Source organism: Vombatus ursinus, unplaced genomic scaffold (genome assembly GCF_900497805.2).
Source record: "Vombatus ursinus unplaced genomic scaffold, bare-nosed wombat genome assembly UNPS02009835.1, whole genome shotgun sequence".
Classification (NCBI taxonomy): Eukaryota; Metazoa; Chordata; class Mammalia; order Diprotodontia; family Vombatidae; genus Vombatus; species Vombatus ursinus.
Window position 1 is genome coordinate 6,245,816 of NW_020949613.1, and position 21,116 is coordinate 6,266,931.

At 35.0% G+C, this 21,116-nt stretch overlaps 1 protein-coding gene and 1 pseudogene across 5 annotated transcripts in view; one reads left to right on the forward strand and one right to left on the reverse strand.

The window, feature by feature from the left end:
* The window catches only part of ZNF451 (zinc finger protein 451), a 101,390-nt gene extending 89,858 nt beyond the window's left edge, over positions 1 to 11,532 (forward strand). For 3 of the 5 annotated variants that reach the window (XM_027852954.1, XM_027852952.1, XM_027852956.1), the window contains exons 14-16: positions 1,076 to 1,153; positions 8,572 to 8,608; positions 10,945 to 11,532. In XM_027852954.1, the coding sequence (XP_027708755.1) occupies positions 1,076 to 1,153; positions 8,572 to 8,608; positions 10,945 to 11,014 (185 nt within the window). In that variant the 3' untranslated portion in view covers positions 11,015 to 11,532. Of the gene's footprint in view, positions 1 to 1,075; positions 1,154 to 8,571; positions 8,609 to 10,592 lie in introns of all 5 variants that reach the window. The other 2 variants (XM_027852953.1, XM_027852955.1) reach the window with 2 other exon arrangements.
* Positions 11,533 to 16,439: 4,907 nt separating this feature from the next.
* Positions 16,440 to 17,342, reverse strand: LOC114036505 (annotated as a pseudogene).
* Positions 17,343 to 21,116: the final 3,774 nt, after the last annotated feature.

The following is a 21,116-nucleotide window of genomic DNA, read 5'->3' on the forward strand; positions in this document are numbered from 1 at the left end:
TTCTACTCTGATGCTTTATAAATACAGCAAAGACTAGGGCACCAAAATGCACAACCTCTGTAAGAAGTTCTTTCAAATTGGAAAGATTTTGATTCTAAACAACAGATTGTCATCTAAGGAATATACTAGCAAGGCCCATCATGTGATATCTATATTTTTATGTCCAATACAATTCATGAAACAGTTTGCTAAAGTATGTAAGGCTTGTGATTTCATTGGAGGAAAGAGAATAAGCCATAGCAATAAAATCACTGATCTTTTAAAGTCTTTAAATTTTAATTCAGCCAGTATCTAAAGGTAGATACCAAAGATTTTCACATTTAGTTGTCTTAGTAAACTTTCATGTTTTCTAGGTTTTTCTTTCATGTTTCTGGGTTTTTCTAAAAGCTATAATTCTGTTTTTATTTAGTGCTTGCATTTAACTCAGTGTCCAAGTATATGTTTCTTACCAGTTATTTCAGTACAAGATTCCACAAATGCATCAATGTTAGTAACTCTCCATTAACGCAAAGTCACAGCCACTTGACACTATTCTATAGTCTTTGAGAATTGTTGTAACCAAATATCGTAATCACTTAGTGGACAATTTTTCTGATGATAAGCCTTTTCAAACTTGGGCAGTGTGCACTTTGGTTAATAGGGTTAATCCATTATTGGGCCTCTATTAAAAGCCTTTCTAACTTGGCAAGACCAGCCAGAACTTTTGCTTAGTATAAATTTTCAGAAACAAAGGGTCAACCGTCAAATTATGTTAAGGCATTAGAAAAGGTCTTTAAGTGGAAGACCCCGTTTTAAATATAGGATATATATCTTAAAGGAAGCACATAAAATTGAGTTACTGGTAGTATTACTCTGAAGAACCTAAGATTTATAGAGTTAATCTGATATTTCTTAGTGAAAATGGTACTTCTCGTATTGAAATATTTGTTTGGGTAGGGGGATAGAGAGGAAAATTACTAAACTTCTGACACTGTAGTAAAATTAGATATAATCAAGACCATTGAAAACAGCAATGAAATGGAATAATTAGTTTAACAAGTTAATTTACATTTATTGACATATTGCTGCTTTACAGACAGTGACAGTAGCGAAAATGATCGAACGAGAACAAGCAGAAATACTATGCAAGAAGAGGAAATCAAGTCCAGAGAAGGTAACCTAATCACTGAGTTTTCCCTTTATTTATTCCGATGAAATGAAAACACAGCTCTGTGGAGCATATAGTTAATTTAGGTAGACTTGCAGAATATTAGCAAATATTTTTAAGGAAAATAAAAGACTTGATAAAGCCACTTTGTATCACAGACCTGAAGGACCACTTGATTGTAATTATTTGTATAACTTTGATTTGTGATGGTGTACAAATATCAATGCTCAAAAAATAGTCTTCTTCTATTAAAAAGTAATATTAATACCCTAGCAGAAATATGCAGATTGGGATTTTGGCAAAAATTTTTATAATAGATATCAAATTCTTACACCATTTATGTTTGCACTTATCTATAGCTTTATGGTTTATAAAACAGTTTCACAGAGATGTTATCTGTTTTTTGGTTGTGTGATTTGTTTGCTTTTAGTCACAAAGCACTGTGAAGTATAGCTAAGGCACTTGTATTATTCCTATTTTTATAGATAAGAAAACAGTCATAGAGAGAGAAACTGACTTTTCCAGAAGCACACAGCAAATTGGTGGCAAATCTAAGACTCTTACCCAAGTTTTTGGCTCTTTGTTTTTTTAATCAACATTCTAGATCCCTAAAACATTTCCTTTTCTACTTAATGTTAAAATAGAAATGTCTGTTTTTTACTTATTCAGATTTTCATCTGAAAAATTCAAAGTAATTTACTCATTTAATAAGGAACTATTATCCTCAAAAACTTTGTAATGGGATTAGACAAGGATGTACTTTTACATGAGTAATTAATAGATCAGTTATACCAAATAAACTTTTATCTCCTAGAGGTGTTTTTTCTTTTACCACATTCCTCATCATGGTGTGGAAATGCCTCTAGATTCTCAAAGGATATGCCAACGTAGTCCAAACTCTGGCAGGTCCTGTCAAGCCAGAGAAGCTTTGAGTAAAGTTTGATAACAGATTGTCATCCAGTTATCGTCTTAGCTAATTTTTGAGAAGTGAGAATCACTAGAGGGTTGGCACCAAGTGATCAATTTATTTTGACCACAACAACTACTTTGAACTTCCTGTTGATGTGTGGTGACATTGCAGTTTGCATTGGTGGAGGAATCACCCATGGAGATAAAGTCATGGATCCTTGAAGTATATTTAGTATTATAATCAAGTATAAAGAGCAACAACAATAACGTAATTCATATTTAGATAAAGCCCTTTAATATTTTCAAAATGCTTTCCTCATAGTAACCCCATTAGGTAGGTAGTGCACGTATTGTTATCTTTCCCACTATATTAACATTAAATGTCTTTAGAGAGGTAACATTGGAGTCAGGAAGACATGAGTTCAAGTCTTTTGACTCATTCTGGCTGTGTGACCTTGAGCAAGTCACTTCAACTTTCAGTGCCCCCTGTAACTTTGTAGCATTATAAATTGTTGGCATTAAGCATTCATAGAGGTGTTTACCTCATTAGGAGTTCCCTATACCATGGAAACTTCAGGTCCAAGTCTCTTTCTTCCTGCCTTCCCCTTCCCCGCTCCCTTAACTGTTAAGATGGTTAACCTTATTTATGCCTCATTTGCCAAAATCCATACCTATATCTTATTTATGCAGAGTTTTTAAAAAACATACATTTTAATTCTCATATGTCAAAGTGCCTAGAACTTGCCACAATCTATTATATGAAGGCAGTTAATGTGGGTCCAAAAGTATAGTCAACATTGACAGTAGTTGCTTTTGGAGTGAAGAGCATTGACCAAGACATACTAAGGCTTTGTGCTATCGGGAGGTTGATTATAGCAGTAGAATGTATTTAATGAAGTAGAAAACTTAAACTCATCTTTTATTATTGATGTCTACTGTGGCTGACTAAATTGGTCAGATAATTTATAACCTAAAGACAGTTTTGGTTTGTTTGTTTTTTTAAGACTAGTCTCTATTCCAGCATGATCAGATAAGGTCCAAGCCAGTGCTTAACAGCCACATAATATTGGATTAAAACAAAGGAGACAAATTTTGAAATTAAAACAAAAGCAGCTGACAAAGTTGTTACTCATTAAAAAAACTAATAAAAAATGGAGATGATTAAATATCCAAGAAATTCAGACTTAGCAAGCTCTCGTTACGCCAGTTTGTGACTCACCTCATTGAAAATGTTTGGGTAACTGGTCATTTAAAGTGACTACACCCTATACACTTTCCCAGTCCTCCCCTACTACCCTGTTTTAGAGTTTGAGCTTAGGCAGGAACTCAAGGAAATCATCTTATATATAATAATACTTAGTATTTCCTTATCCATATTAAAGTTATAGTTTAAGGATTTAAATTTTTCTTAGCTTAAAAATAGGTTTTCACTTCTATAGTAACATATTTTGTAACATTTCTAGACCTTTTACTTTTGAAAGTGAGAAGAGCGTTTATTTTGAGATGTAGTGATTCAAGAAAAAATACTGCTTTTTAAACTTTTAACAAACAATGAAATTAACTGAAACTTATGTGGACAAGGAAACCAAAAAAGACAAACATATTTCTCTATTATCTTCTTGTTTTAAAAAGTAGGAAAAATGCATGTGATATGTAATTTTTTGTAAAGAAAATAATCAGGGCAGCTAGGTGGCGCAGTGGACAGAGCACCGGCCTTGGAGTCAGGAGGCCCTGAGTTCAAATGTGGTGTCAGACCCCACACTTGACATTTAATAGCTGGGTGACCCTGGGCAAGTCACTTAACCCCATTTGTCTTGCCAAAAACAAAAGAACAAACAAAAAAAGAAAATAATCATATTTCCCAAATAACTTTAAGTTTAAAGAAATTAACCTCTTTTTATGTATACAGAATAACCAGACAAAACGATGACTCAGGTTGATATAAAATCACTTTTTCACATGTTGAATGACCCTAGTTTACCCCACTTAAATTTGGAATATTTGACATTTCATCTCATTTGAATGGCTAGAAGAGAAAATTATAGGAAAGAGCAAATTTTTACTTTATACTAGAATTTATTAAAATGCATATTCATTCACTTTTGGATTTATTTATAATCCACATATTAAATTTTTTTTTAACATCTTTGGGTTAAGACTTATCAGAGCTTAATGGCCATAAAAGGGGATGGAAGTTTATTTAGTATGTTCATTAATCAAGATTATATTTATAATTCTGTCTTAAAGCATAGTAACCTTAAGTAAGAACCTATGCTTTGAATTACTTCTGTTTTCTTTTTAAAATATTGAGTGAGTCTGAAGAATAAAAGGATATTGTAAAATCTAAGCATATTTATTTATTTCTGCTAAGCAAGTTCATAGGCTTTCGAACTTTAAGGGCCTGATCATTTAGGCCATCTATTTTACAGGGGGAAAGTGAGTCCCAGAGAGGGAGATTGACTTGCTTTTTATGATTAATATTTAAACTTTTTGTGCTTATTGCAAAGAAGAATCCATTAAAGTTAATATCCTCACCTTCCAAAGAAATTGTAGCATACGCATATATGATATTTTGGTGTTTTGTTTCATTTTGTTTTGTTTTTGAGGCAGTTGGGGCTAAGTGACTTGCCCAGGATCTCACAGCTAGTATCAAGTGTCTGAAGCCGGATTTGAACTCAGGTCCTCCTGACTCCAACACTGGTGCTCTATCCACTATGCCATCTAGCTGCCCCAGATATTTCATTTTTATAAAGCACTTTTTCCCACAAATGATCCTCTTGAGAGGTAATTCAGATTTCATTATCCCCATAGACACAGAGGCTTACAGAAGACTTACATAAGATCACACAGCTGATACTAAACTTACTACAAATATGTAGCCAACGAATGGTGTTTAGTAGTAACTAATGACTTCTGAAATGAATAACATTTCAATATCTAGGTGTCTTTTTAAATGAAATATACCTAAAAATCATCTATCAAAAATTTATTAAAGGCCTAAAACTCTATTGAAGTTCTATTGTATAAAAAGTGGCCACCTGCTCTTCTACTAAAACTCTAGAAGTAATATGATATAGTATTACAGTGTTGGACTTGGAGTCAAAAAGCCTTAGGTTCAGATCCTACCTTAGAGACGCTTATTAGCTAGGTAACCCTGGACAAGTCACTTAAAGCCTTTTTGCTCTCAGTTCTATACTGTAAAATGAGAGAGGTTGGACTAAGTGCACTCTAAGGTTCCTTCAGCTCTAGTGATCTTACTTAGTAAAGTAGTGGCCTAAATGCAGTGGTTGAAAAAAAATATAGAGCTAAGACAGTGTATAAAATGCAAATTTGGAAATTCCTTCTCCCCAGCATCACTGTTGTCTAATATGGGCTGAAACTAGAATCCTTTCAGTTACAGTTCATGGCCATGTCTAAAATCAAAGCAACAAAAACTGACATGGCTTCATCAACAACAGATTTAGCCAGATTAACTTGATGATTCCTTTACATATTATTAGGCAGTGGATTGAAGAAATGCTATATAGATATCGTTTATTTAGATTTCAGGCTAAACATTTCATAGTGACTCTCATGCAATCTTTGTGAATAAGAAGAGGACGTATAGATTACAATGATAATACAGATAGATGGATTTAGAACTAGTGGCATGACCGGACCCAAAGACTAAGTAATAAGGGGAAGGAATAAGCATTTACATTTCCATCGCTTCTACTTTGTGTTACGCACTGTGTTAAGCACTTTACAAATACTATCTCACTTGATCTTCTCAACAACTTTCAAGATAGGTGCTGTTATAATTCTCATTTTTACAGTTGAGGAAACTGACATAAACAGATTAAGTGACTTGACTGGGGTCACACAACTAGAAAGTGTCTGAGGTGAAATTTGAACAAAGGTGTTCCTGCCTTTAGGCCCAGTGCTGTATCTGCTAAAACTTTTTACATTCCTGATACTGTGCTAAGCATTGTAGGTAGAAATACAAACAAAACAGTCTCTACCCTCAAGGAGTTACATTCTAAGGGAGTGGGAGGGAAGATGTCTCATAAAAGGGTTGGAGAGAGGGGCATATTTTGGAAATGATCAGGAATTGACACAAAACTCACATATTCAGGGACCTCGGGAGCAGAATCCAGGTTCCAGAGGGAGAGAGTTGAGGAACAAGGCTGGAGGGGAGGCAGCATAGTCTAGAAACAAATCAGTTAACTAAATAGGGAGGGACCAAGGTATCTTTTCCTTGGTCCTTTGTTGTTCAGAATTAACAGGGAATATATGTAATATTCTGCTCTTTCCATTTACAAAGCACTTGAGGGTGGTGTTGACAGAATATGATTTGTTTGAGGGATCTGAGACTTTTATTAGGCTATAAGCTCCTTGTTCATAGAATAAGCGGGACACAGAGTTGAAAAAATTAGTGTGATTTTAAATAGCATCAATAGAGTTAGCATCAAGAACAAAGGAGGCAGTAGTTTCACTTTGTTCTTCCTTAGCTCACATCTGATTCAGGTCCAGAGAGGCAGCCAGTGAGAAGGCATGGAGTGGTACCGAAGATGATGCCATGCAAGGATTGATTGAAGGAAGCGGGGATAGGTAGCATGGAGAAGACTTAGAGGGAACTTGATTGTTACCTTAAATTTATTTGAAGACCTGTCAGGTAGAAAAAAGAGGATTAGATTTGTTTTGCTACAGACCCATGGGACAGAACTAGGACCAATGAGTAGAAATTGGGGAGAGAATTTCACCTCTAAATACCATGAAAAACTTCCTAAAAATTAGAGCTAAGAATGGAATAGGCTACCTCATAAAGGCAGTAGTTTGACCACCCCCACCCTCCCACCCCAACTCTTTTCCATCCGTTACCCTGATTAGAAAGTTTTCAGCAGAGACATGTCAAGATTTTCAAAAGGGGTTGCTATGCTAGTATAGACTGGATTTGATGACTTCTTGGTTACCATCTAACTCAGAATTTGTGATTTTGTGAAATACTTAACAAAAACTAATTCTTATAGTCTTACCAGTTGGTCCTCAAGGGAAATCTAATTCATCATACTGCCTCAACTTTCCTGAAATCCTTCAAATTCACAGGTTCCTAGGCAGGATTAATTTTTGTGACTTCAAGATATATGGTAAAGTAGAAAGTGTGCAAGAAAGGCTGTGGTGTGTAGTGGATAAAAAGCCATCTTGGAAGTTAGGAAGTTCTAGATTCAAGTTTTACCTCTGACATATACTTTTACTGGCTTTGGATACCCTACTAGGCAAGTCTTTTAAAAACCTCTTGGTGCTCCAGGCGACTCTCCAAGTCTGGAAGTTGCGTAACAGTTGCTAGTCTTCACTGGTAGAGGGAATGCCCCGCAGCAATGTAATCTTAGGTCTAGTTCAAAAACCAACAAACCAAAGTATTTTTGGACAGAAAATCAAGAGACATGGGTTCTAATCCTAACTCATCAGCTCTTTGACTTTGAGTTAAGATATTTTTTCTCTCTGGGGATCTTTTTCTGTTTTTTGAAATGAGAGCTCTATATGAGCCTTTCATTTCTGAAATAACCTATTTTTACAATGTTCAGTCAAAATACCATGTTCAGTGGTCTGGTTATTTGAATAGAAACTTTTCCTAGCCTTATAGTATAATTAAAAAGTGATTGATTTTAACAGAACACTTTATCTGGTCATTCTTATCCTTCCTACTGTCTAATTGCTGCCTCTATGAACATTTATTTCTAAAAAATGCCTATTACCACACTCAAAGATAGATGCATTTCTGTATGTCTCTCCGACTTCCTTCTCCCCCATCCATGCCATCTAATTTGTGTCTGTGGAACCACAGAGCAAGAGGACATTCCACATTACCTTTTATTATTCCAATATTTTATTGGGTATATTTTTAACAAGGACCCACTCTAAAATAATACTGTGAGAAAGGTAAGTTACTTACCGTCTTTGAATACATGAATAATTGTAGGGTCCCTTTTTTGTTAGGTGCCTCAAGCATCAGGCTTAAAGCTTTATTAGATACCACAATTAAGAAAACATGGTATTTTGGTGTGAAGTGTTTGTCAACTTTAAAGTGTTACTTACCACTATGCTCAAAAATGCTAATTTTGTTTAGTTTCATAATTTTAAATGTTTTCACGTTGTATTTGTTGTTTGCTATTAGTCTTCTAATATTGCCTTTGGCCAAAAGCAATGAAATTGTGAAGAAGGAAGAAATGATAGCAACAAGTCATGTATGTTTGGAAAGGACTGTTCATTTTTTATATTGTAATTTAAACATTTCAAATGTTTATGTTCCTTCTCCCTAACTAGAGTGTAAGCTCCTTTAGAGCAGAGTCTGAGTTACATGCTTTTTCCTATAGTGTTGTGTGTATATTCATATATACATATGTATACACACATATACACATACATATAATATACAGTAGGTGCTGATTATGTACTTTTTTATGGAATTGAAATGAATTGAATTGACATGACCCTAATTTATGAATGTGCTAATTGTTTTTTCTCATTTACTCAAGTTCTCTTTAGCTGTGAAATACAGAATCAAATGGCCAGGTAAAACTTGGGATTTTGATGTGGGTTGGTCATTTATTATATTTCCAGTTATTTAATCTGTTTCTTTATATTTTAGACTGTTCTTGATGGCTATTAAGTTTACAAAAAAAAAATTGTACTATTGGAATTTGCACAAAATCTTTATAACCTGTTCTTGAGTTATATAACAATGGAGATGGAAACCCTGTGTTTATGTGACTTTATTATACCAACTCTAGTACCAAACTCCCAGTTGTTTTGCAAATGTTTTCACTTAATGTTTATTTTACAATGCTAATGCTTCCAAGCTATAGTAAATTTGATTCCCTCCATAGACTAAATAGCTTCACTATTTATTGATAATAAATTACATGGGTAATCCAGGTTAATCATTTTGAAAATTTGTGCCTCAAGTCACAGGCAGGACTATAAATATATGAAAAAACAAGCACAAAAAGTGTATTCTGTAGTGATGCTAAATCATCATCATCATCATTATTAAGTCATCTTTTAATGTGTTAATTAATGTGAAAAATAATTCCTACTTAAAACTATAGGACCAGCTTCTATGGATGGTTCTTTAGATATATGTAGTACAATTAAAAAAAAACTTTAGCTTAATAAGGGTTAGCTTATTTGCAGTCTTTATCAGATTTATGATGACTTTGTCCCAAAACATATCAGTTACATTCCATTTTATTCCGTTTGAGTAGGTTATTCAGCATGACTAGATCATAAAACTACCAAGTACCAGTAGTGATGATAGTATGTTTGCCAACAGGTTATCATTATTTCTTAAATTGGTGTTTTTTGATTGATAAAAATTGCAGCAAATCATTTGGGTTGCTGGCCCTCAGTAATGCTTTATGCTGCTGGAGACCAGTGAACCCTTCTCACAGGACCTCCAGGTGTGCTGGTTTAGCTCAGCCAATGGCCATTTCACCCCTCCACCCTGCTTCCCGGAAGGGATCATTGGTAGCAGGAGGAGTGCTAGGCTTCCTGGTACAGCAGTTTCCACCGGCTCTAGACTGGGCCAAGTATCACTGGCCCAGCCACTCTAGGACAGCACATTGCCGGCATCAGATACAGTTTTATTTACTTTATTGCAGGGATGCAGCTTGAAAGCATGTATATACATATATGTGTGTATATATGTGTTACTTATCTGCCATTTCTGCAGTTAGTCATGTGCTTTTCTGACTTCAAAGATTTGTGACTTCTTTGGTGTAGGCATTCCCTTCACCAACACTGATTGCAATGCTTTCAGGCCTCTGGATGGTCTTCATGAGTTGCTGTGGCCAATCAAATTCATCACCTGGTGGCCACCCTCATGGTGATGAACATTTCTGAACTTAGAATGTTCCTTGGCCAACAAGTACACAGTCCGTTGCCAGTATTTTCCAGCTTGGCAGGATGTGTGCCATAGCTTGTGCTCAACTGGCAAAGCTTTTGAGAACCCTAAGTCACCTTCATGCCATGACTGAGGCATTGGAGAAGGACTTTAATGGATAACATTGCTACCATCCAAGCAGGAGAAATTCTTCACCTGTATAGAAACCTTAAAAGATATACTATTTAGCCATATCCTTTTATGTTAACAGTGAGGGAATCTGAGGCTCAGGGAGGGTAATGACTTGTCAGATTTGCCAAAGTTTGTGACAGAGCCTAGGTCTAGGACTCCTGATGTTCTGTCCATTATTTTTTCCTACTACCAAAAAGCAAAACACAGAATCTTCTTCCTTAAAGGCCATTTCAGCAGTCTTCCCTATAAATATCAAATTTGAGTTACATGTCTAGCACTTTAGACACAATGGGCCCTTATTTTCATAAATGTTTGTTGAAATGAGAGTCTCTTCATTCTAAATGAAGTTATGATTTTTGTCCTATTTTCTTTGTATAGTGTCAAGTACTAAATCTTTAAATGCTGAGGCCATTATGTAGCTATGAAAACACCACTGTAGTCCTAAATAATAATTTGCCATGTTGTCTTTATACATATCCCTAGGTCTAAAGTACCCCCAGTTGAAGAAGAATATAACCATCTGTAAAAGTGGAGCAGTTTAAATCATCATGAATTTATAGGTTATGATCTCTAAATTACCATATTTCAAAGTGCCATGTGAATATTATGATTAATAAAATACTATATTATTTCTCCTCAGGCTCTTATACCCTTACCCTCCCTTCACCCATTCTCCCTACTCCACTTATTTTTTTTCCTCTACTTGCAAGGATTAACAAGATTTTGTATACTGTGATATTGAAAACATAATCATCATCCTGCTGACTTATACTGACATAAAGCATATGTGTTTGTTTCCAACCCCTAACTTTGCAATTCTAATCTTTTTATACAGATGTGGAATTGCAGGAAGTTCTCAAAAGGAGTCTGGAAGAGGTGTAATTGAAGAGTCCCCTGCCCAATAACAGCTGTCATTGAAGGTGCTCACAATAGTAGAATCTTGAGTTCTACTTGAGTCAAAAACCATAATAGCAAAGATATATTTGAAAACAGGCTTATGCATTTACTTGTTAGACTTGAAAGCCAGTGTCATTTATTTTATGTTCTTGTACTAATGTGGATTTATAAAATGTACAGAAGGAAGAGAATAAATGTTTAATATAAATCTGAATTGCCATGTTCTAATACAGTTGCTATAACCTCTCAGTTAGCCATATGACTGTATATAGTTAAAGTAAGCTCTTCTCTATGGTTTTGTATTCTCCTTATTAATCTTTTTTGACTTTTAATCATGGATCTTATTTTGGCCCTTTGTTTTTTACAGACATAAGCTACTCCGTTCTAATTTTCCTAAAATCCATGTAGCATTGAGAGTGTGATCTCTTACTATCTTTCTGATGTCTTTTTAAAATGTTCTTAATAGTTGGAGAGATAATAAAATCATGTTACTTGCTTTGTCCCTTGTGTTGCACACAAATTTACATCCATGCCTTCAAGTAATTCATTGTTGATACATAAAAAAATCAATTTTATTTTTCTTAAGAAATGATTTAAAGGGTCCTTTTTTTTCATTTATTTTATATAGAATGCTATATACATTTATGCTCCTTTGTTTAAAAGGGGTATTATACAAATATATGAATAGAATTAAATTTATTCTAAATAGGTTTGGGTCCTGATTTTTATAAATGTTATTTCCTGGAAATAACTTGTTTTTTAAACTAAAGTTCCCATTAAAAGCTTTTTCTTCAGTATTCCATATGATCCTGGCTTGAGATTTATATTCAAGTCTTTCTCATTCTAGGTTAATTAACAAAATAAGCTATCAATATTCTCTCGATAATAGTCATTTAATATTTAAAGTTCTGAAACCCTTCTGTGGATATTGGAAATACAGTGGAAGAATGTGCCGTTGTATTTTTACGTGGCCGACAAATTTGACTAAAAATGAAACAAAACCCTATTTTTTTTAATATTAGCTTTAAAAAACAAAATTGTTTCTATAAATGTAATACTCAAAAATGAGAAAAGAGACATACACAAATTAAATGTAGAATAGTGCAAGAGATGTTATATGGCCTTTTATAAGTGCTATATGAATGGTACACATTTTAAAATGCTGTGAATTCAGAGGAGTGAGAGATCATTATGAGTGGGCCTGTGTCATGGAGAATGGTTACTGAGCTGAACCTTAAGTATGGGTATTCATTGCCTTGGTGGGAAGGGGAGATCGTTGGAAAGGATTATATATGGAGAACTGTGCAACTAAAGGTATAGAGGGAGAAGTGAACATGCCATTGTAGTGATATCCATCTGTCTGCTGCATGTCACAGGTTCCACGAACAGAGATCAAAGTTTAGGAAGAAGTTATATTTAACCTTCCATATAGTGTAATCACTGAAAGATTATTTTGATGGAGAAGAAAGAAGTTTTCTCAAGTCTTTTATTTTAGATATTTGTTGATAGGGGTTATTTTTTCTCCCTCATTTTAACAGATAATTGTCACTTGATCAGTCTACTGCTTACTCACTGAAATTTGTGTTATAAATTATTTCATATGAAGTGTTGTAAGGATTAAATTCACCTGGTTGCAAGGATATGATTCTGTGGATAACCGTAGGAATTAAGGAGATTCCCCTGGTGGTAGAACCCCCACCCCCCAACCTCAAACTCCTGCCATTACTGAAAGATTTGTCCTTTGTTAGGTTGGTTAACTACCAGCTTTCTTTACATTAATTCATTGCTTGCTAATTCATGTATGTCACCTGTTGATGTTTTGTTCAGTGGCACTGAACATGGTTTTAAAACTTGGGTATAAATGGTTACTCCAGCATTTAGCTGTAGCCCTCATATCAGAAGGTGTATTTTTAACCTTTATTGTGAGTTAGTATATAGTGGATATCATTCAGGACCTGATGAAGTAGTTCTAAATTTAAGGATTTAATAGTTCATTGATGTATATATAAAACACATTTATTTCCTTGGATTAAAGGTATTGTTTACCTGTGGTTTATATATCATAAACAGGCTTTACATCTTTGTGAAATAAAGGCTTACTAAATTAAGGACTTAACGGTAATATGTGGAAGTTAAAAAGCAAGGAAACCAGCCCTACTAATATCTTTTTTTTCCCTACTAATATCTTAATAGTAGAAAAATGCTGGGAAGTGACAGGGGGAAGGCAAATTACAGTTTAGAAATCTTTAAGAAGAGTAGACCTATTGCTTCTGTTCTCCAAATCAGCTCACCCCTACAGCCAGTGCCCTTAGCCTAGTCCGACCTTTTGTTCCAACCTAGGCTACTGCTGATGCTGCCATCCTTAGACCAAATTACAGCAAACTGGTGATGTGATTAAAAAATAGGGCAGTACATTGAGGTCTTAGCTCACTGAGCACATGGGAAAAACAGCCTTTCCACTTTGAATTGCCCTAGTAAGTTAAGGGTAGGGTAAGTGATGAAACAGCAAAGGAATGGTCAGCAATAAAACACACCTTAAGTATCATCTCCCAGAAATTTCTGCAACCTTCTCTGTTTAGAAGTGACACTACACTAGTGGTCATCTTTGCTTCTACAGAAATGGCAGACTTAAATTGTCAGTAATCTTGGCGTCTCTGTGCAAAACTTTTTAAGTTGGAAAAGAGAACAAAAATCCATCAGAACAAGAGAAAATAAAGCATCCAAAGGATGAACAAAGAAAAACTAATACAATTTTACTATTTGAAAGAACCAAAGGAAAAAATACAGCTATAAATGCTGAAACCATGTTAGAAGTGAAGCAAGTATGAATAAATTGGGTAATATCAAATTCAAAGAATATGAAACAATGGGAAGCGACACTACAGAAGGAAATCATCAATGGGAAGCAGCAAAGTGCCACTAAATTAGTAAAAAATCAGAAGAATGGAAATTGAGTAATTTTAGAATACAACTTAAAAAGGCCTTTGTAGGCAAAGTAACAAGCTTATAAAAATAGATCAAGAAGTTTAAACCTTTTTTGGGGGGAGGTGAGGTAATGAGGGTTAAGTGACACCCAGGGTCACACAGCTAGTAAGTATTAAGTGTCTGAGGCCAGATTAGAACTTGGGTTCTACTGACTTCAGGGCCAGTGCCCTATCCACTGTGCCACCTAGTTGCCCCCAAGAAGTTTAAACCTTTAATAATGATTTTGAATTTTGTTGACAACAAAATATAAATATTTAAAGAACTAATTCGGAAAAGTTTTCTGGAGTGCACACAAAAAAGGAAACAATTCACAAGTTGAAAGTAAGTTAAAAGATTCATCTCAGTAGAGAAATCCAAAATAGAGTTCAATTCATATAATTAGCAAACTTCAAAACTGCAAAAGCAATTACCTATTAAAAACAATTAGATTGTAATTTTTCAGCTATAAAAGGAAAGATAACAAAGTTGGACCAAAATAGATATCAAATATGCAAACTTAACCCCCCCCCCCCCCGCCCCCTTACAGACTTGGAATATACTGTTATTTGTAAATAAACAAACCCTTAATGGCTTAATCAACAGACGCCCACAACTGTAAAGAACCTCCTAAATGGTCAGGGCTGTCATTTGATGGCATACTGATAAGATTTCAACAACAGTATTAGTGTTTATACTTATACTTGTTACCACTTATTTTATCACAAAATATCTAATTCAATTTTAGAATAAAAGTATCAGTAATGAAATTAATCTCAAATCAGAAAACAAGGTATCCAGTACTATATAATGGTGAAAAGAATACTAGTGAATGAATATTAAACAATTTTGAATTTATACATGCTAAACAATTTGGTGATTAGGTTCATAGAAACAGAAACACAGTAGTAGGGAATTCCATTAGTCTCTTATCAGTCAGTTGAAAGGTATTAAGTACCTACTATATGCCAGGTATGCTAAGTAATGGAAGTCCTTGCTGTCACGGAACTCACTTGGAGACAACATGACAACTATGTACAAATAAAATACAGGATAAGTTGGAGATATTTATCCTGTGTATATCTTATTTCTACTTTTAATTTGTTTTAGTAAATTGAAGGTAGTAGAAGGTACTGGGATTACGGGGAATCAGGAAAGGCTTCTCTTTGAAGATGAGATTTTAACTGGGACTTGAAGGAAGCTAGAGAAGCAAAGAGGTAGAGATGAGGAGGAATTATGATCAGTGTATGGGAAACAGCGAAAACACCTAGAATCTGAGGATCGTATTTGAGGAACAATCAGGAGACCAGTGTCACTTGCTCTCCAAGAGTACTTGGTGTGAAGGGAGGGGGAAGCGGAGGTTCGGAAAGATTGGAAAGAAAGAGGAATGGTAGGTTGTGAAGTGCTTTGGATGCCGAAAGGGGCTTTACATTTGATCCTTTAGGTTGGGGTGGGGAACCTTCGACCTCATGGCCACATGTGGTGTCCCAGGTCCTTTGGGTGCGGGACTGAGTCCAAGTTTTACAGAACAAATCCTTTTATGAAGGGGATTTGTTCTGTGCAGTTTGGGTGCAGTCAGAAGGCCGAATTTGAGGACCTAGAGGGCCATATGTGGCCTCAAGGCTGCAGGTTCCCCACCCCTGCTTTAGGTGATGGGAAATAAGTGGAACAACTGGAGTTGTGTCTGTCTGTCTGTCTGTCTTGATCAAATAGGCACTTTAGAAAGATGAATTTAACAGGTGAGTGGACTGTGGTCTAGATGGGAAGAGGCTTGAGGTAGAGAGATCAACCAGTATTGTTTAAGCTTATTACTACTTACAGTTAATCACATTTTAGTAGGTCTGGCACAAATGAAATAAAAATGTTTGATTCAAACCAGAAAACATCAAGAGATAGACAAGGGTACTACACAGTATAATGGCAAAAGGAACACTGGTGAATATTAAAACTTTTAAATATGTAAGGATTGATTCAGTGGTTAGATTCACAAACTTAGTAGTAGGGAACTCTAGTAATTCTCAGACTGCCACATCCACTGAGAAGGTATCAGAAATCAGATATAAACTTTATTAAATAAGCTGGAAATAAAGATATAGAGGTAACAACTGAAGCAAGTGAACACTACTGAAAAAGTTGATCCTGTACTTGATCATAAAGAGGGCCTTCATTTCTCTTTTTTTCGATTGAAATTTATATATTATTTAAGCAAACAAAAAGAATGGGAATAGCAGTAACAAGGTCCACTACTGAACATTGTGATGGGTTTGCAGCACTCGTATTTTAAACTCAAGGAGAACATAGTTGTAATCCAAAAGAGCTAAGTTTGCAGTTCTGAAATATGAATCATTTTTTGACTGCCACATCAATTCAGAAGCCTGTTATCTCCTTTAGCATAAGCATATGTTCTGCTTTGCTATGTAATAAAGCAGTAAACATGTTCTACCAGTACCATAATGACAGTTGCCTGTAAAATTAGACCTCTGATGCTAGGTTTTAGCTTCATTCCCTTAAAGATCATCTATTATCAATTAATGGAGTTGTCTGAGGAAAATGTAAATCCTAGTTGTATAATGCTGCCACTGCTGGTATTGGGTCTTTGACAACCTTTGGAGATACTCTAGCGAGAATGACAATAAACTCCAAATGAGAGTCTCTAATTAGTTTTCTGGCAAATCAAAGGAAAAACTTCTGAAAGTTGTTTCTTTTGGCTGAAATATTGTAATACTGGAGATATTTCTTGTCTTGGAATACAATTGATTTGGCCTTGACTTTTCTGCCCTTAATACCACTTTGTTGACAAATAGCAATTACAAGAATATTTTCACATACTAGTGTCAGATCTCTATAGTAGTTGGGCACATTCATGTAAGTAATTCTCAATGTTACATTAAACATAATGGCATACTGAGCTTGCTTGTAAAAACTATTTCTCAGAACCAAATTTCTCTTAGCCAGCTGAATCCCATACATGGAATTTAATAGGACCTTTATTTGTATGGAACACCATGGGATGGACATCAATGCCTAACGTACGTACACCTCAAATTCACCAGTCAGACGATATTTTACAAGTGTGTCTTTTCCAGTATCTTCATCAAGAACTAGTAAAAAGTTTTAAGTAAACTTGGCGTTTTCCTGGGGTGGCCATTGTGATGGTTCATTCAGAAGAATCGTCATCTAAGCCTGCATGAATGACGGCCATTGCTAAGCTTTATTTTTTCAGATTTAATTTTCAGTTCCAAATTCTCTTCCTCCTCCCTCCACTGCCCATTGAGAAATCAAGAAAGAAGGGAAGGAAAGAGAATGTGCTTCAATCTGCACTTTGGTTCTCTTCTCTAGCTAGGGTTGGATAGCATGTTTCATCATGAATCTGGAGTTGTGGTTGGTCATTGTGTTGATCATAGTCTTGACTATCTTTGCAAAATAAATATTGTATAAATTGTTCTTCTGGTTCTGTTCACTTCATCTTGAATAATTTCATGTCTTTCTAGGTTTTTCTGAAACCACCTCCTTCATAATTTCTTACAGCAATACAGTATTCTATCACATTCATATACCATAACTTGTTTAGCCATTCACCCATTGATGTGGGTATATCCTCACTTTCCAATTCTATGCCACAACAAAAAGAGCCACGATAAATATTTTCCTTTGTATGGGTCTTTTTCTTCTCTTGGATCTCTTGGGGTTTAGACCTTGTTGCATTATCACTGGGTCAAAGCAGGGTATGGCATAGTTTAATAGTTATTTGGACATACTTGCTTTCCAGAATGTTTGGGTCATTTCACACCTCCACTAACAGTACATTAAAATACCAATCTGATTGATATGAGGTGCTACCTCAGAGTTTTAATTTTAATTTCTCTAATAGTGATTTAGAGCATTCTTTTCCTAAGATTATTGACAGCTTGGATTTCTTCCTCTAAAAACTGCCTCTTCATACTTAATGACCATTTTTCAATTGGGGAATGGCTTTTATTCTTTATGATTCTTTCCCCTAAATATCTTAAAAATTACACTTTTATCAGAGAAACTTGCTGCAAAGATTTGTTTCCTCAGTGTCCTGTTTCTCTTCTAATTTTAGTTGCATTGGTGTTTTTGCAAAATCTTTAATTTTGTGTAATCTCTTGATAAATTCTAAAAGGAAGATATTTTACATAATATTTTCTGACATAATTAGAAATAAATACCAATAACATGAATTGAACATGTCTAAACTTTTAAAATATTAAATATTAGTTATCTATGTAAAAATATTAGAAAAGGAAAAACATCCGAAAGAGCAGAAAAAGGTAACTAACCCAAAAATAGGATGGAAAATATTTTTTTTTAAAAAACCAAGAATTAAAGAACTTTTTTCTAAAATACCAATAAAATTGATTTTTAAATTAGCCAGCCTTAAAAAATTTATCAAAACCTGGGCACTAAATAAGACAAAAATAAAAAAGATGAATATTGGTTAACACATATAGCGGTATGCTAATAGAGGAGTGAAATGTGTGATAATTTGCAAAAATATGAATTGTTAAAGCTGGCAATAAGTAACTTAAACAGACCAATTACAGAGAATGAAATAAGATAACAATCTAAACTACTCCAAAAAAACCTCTGGTCCAAACTGGATCACATGTTAATTTTTCCAAATATAAGAACAAATAATATTACATGTTACATAGATTATTCATAAATATAGGGGAAGATAAAAAACTCAGATATTCCTTTTGTGAGACAAATGTGGTTTGGGGTTTAAAACCTGGTAAGTGGAACACTTGAAAATAAAGGTGTAGACCAATTTCCCTAATCAACACATGCAAAAATACAAATACAATATTAATTATCAGAATATAACAATATTTTAAAATTTTCATGACCAAGCAGAAGGCAGCCTGATGTAACACTAATTTAGATTCCAAAGTGTTAGGTTAGTCCTAGCTGAAATAGCTGTGTGACCCTAGGGAAACTTCTTAAAGTTCCTTTTCTTCAAAATGATGGAGTTGGACTAGCTTTCTAAGGTTCTCCATATTTACATTTTGCAGGATTTGCTTCAATATGCAAGAATCATTTTTTTAAAGATAAGCAAGTATGTATAGTATAGTTCAGGGATGGGGAACCTGCAGCTTTGAGGTCACGTATGGCCTTCTAGGTCCTTGAGTGTGGGTATTTTGACTGAGTCCAAGTTTTATAAAACATCCTTTTATTAATTAATAGTTAAAATTATTAAGATTTGTTCTGTGAAGTTCAGATTCAGTCAAAGGGCTGCACTTGAGGACCTAAGAGAGCCACATGTGACCTCGGGGCCACAGGTTTCCCACCCCGATATAGTTGAAAGTCAAATTTTTCTATTCAGTTCTGGGTTTTTCATTAGGAATGTTTGAAAATCCTTTATTTCATTTAATGGCCATTCCCCCCCCACACACACACAAAGGATTACAATCAATATTACTGGATAGGTTATTGGTTGTAATCCTAGCTTCTTTGCCTTGTCATAGTACAAGCCTTCTGATGCTTTAATGTGAAAGCTGCTAAATCTTGTGTAATCCTGACTATGGCTCCATGATAATTTGAATTGTTTCTTTCTGGCTGCTTGCAGTATTTTCTCCTTAACCTGTGAGCTCTGGAATTTGGCTATAATAATCCTGGGAGTTTTCATTTTGGGATTTCTTTTAGGAGCTATCAGTAGATTGTTTCAATTTCTATTTTACCCTCTGGTTCTATGATATCAGGGCAGTTTTTCCTTTATGATTTCTTGAACTATAATGTCTAGGCTCTTTTATTTTTATCATGGCTTTCATGTCATCCATTAATTCTTAAATTATCTCTTCTCAGTCTGTTTTCCAGGTCATTTTGTTTTTCCAATGAGATATTCACATTTTCTTCTATTTTTCATTCTTTTTATTTTGTTTTATTGTTTCTTGGTGTCTCGTGGAGTCATTAGCTTACACTTGCTCAATTCTAATTTTTTATTTTTTATTTTTTATTTTTTTAGTGAGGCAGTCGGGGTTAAGTGACTTGCCTAGGGTCACACAGCTAGTAAGTCTCATGTGTCTGAGGCTAGATTTGAACTCGGGTCCTCCTGATTCCAAGGCCAGTGCTCTATCCACTGCACCACCTAGCTGCCCCTCAATTCTAATTTTTAAGGAATTCTTTTCTTTTTTTAAAATTTATTTATTTTTGATTTTCAGCATTTCACTTCCCCAAGATTTTGAGTTACAAATTTTCTCCCTATCTTGTCCCTCCACCCACCCCAAGATGGCATGCATTCTGTGTACTCCTTCCCCTAATCTTCCCTCCCTTCTATCTCTTCCCCCCTTCTCTTATTCCCTACCCCTTCTGTTTTCCTGTAGGGCAGGATATGTGTAAATACCCCATTTCATGTATTTCTTATTTCCCAGTTGCGTGTGAAAACAATTTTTTTAAACATATGATTTTAAAACTTTGGGTTACAAATTTTCTCCCTTCTTCCCTCCCCACCCACCCTCATGGAAAGGCAAGCAACTCGATACAGGTTATATATGTGTGGTCATGCAAAACACTTCCATAGTAGTCATGTTTTGAAAAACTAAGTGTATTTCCCTTCATCCTGTCTCATCCCCCATTTATTCTAGTCTGTCTTTTGACCCTGTCCCTCCTCAGAGGTGTTGGCTTCTGATTATTCCCTCCTCCAATCTGCCCTCCCTTCTGTCATCCCCCTGCTCTCTTGTCACCTTCCCCCTCCCCTTATTTTCCTGTAGGGTAAGATAGATTTCCACACCCAATTGAGTGTGTATGTTATTCCCTCCTTAAGCCAAATCCTATGAGAATAAGATTCACTCATTCCCTCTCACCTACTCCACTGTAAAAGCCTTTTCTTGTCTGTTTCATGTGAGATAATTTACCCCATTCTACCTCTTCCTTTCTCCTCCCAATATAATCTTCTCTCATCCCTTAATTTTATTTTCCAGAAATCACCCCTTCATTTTCAACTCACCCTGTGCCCTCTATCTATCTATACATACATACAATTTTTTCCCTCCAACTACCATAATACTGACAAAGGTCTCATGAGTTACAAATACCATCTTTCCATGCAGGAATGTAAACAGGTCAACCTTAATAAGTCTCGTATGATTTCTCTTTCCTGTTTACCTCTTCATGTTCCACTTGAGTCTT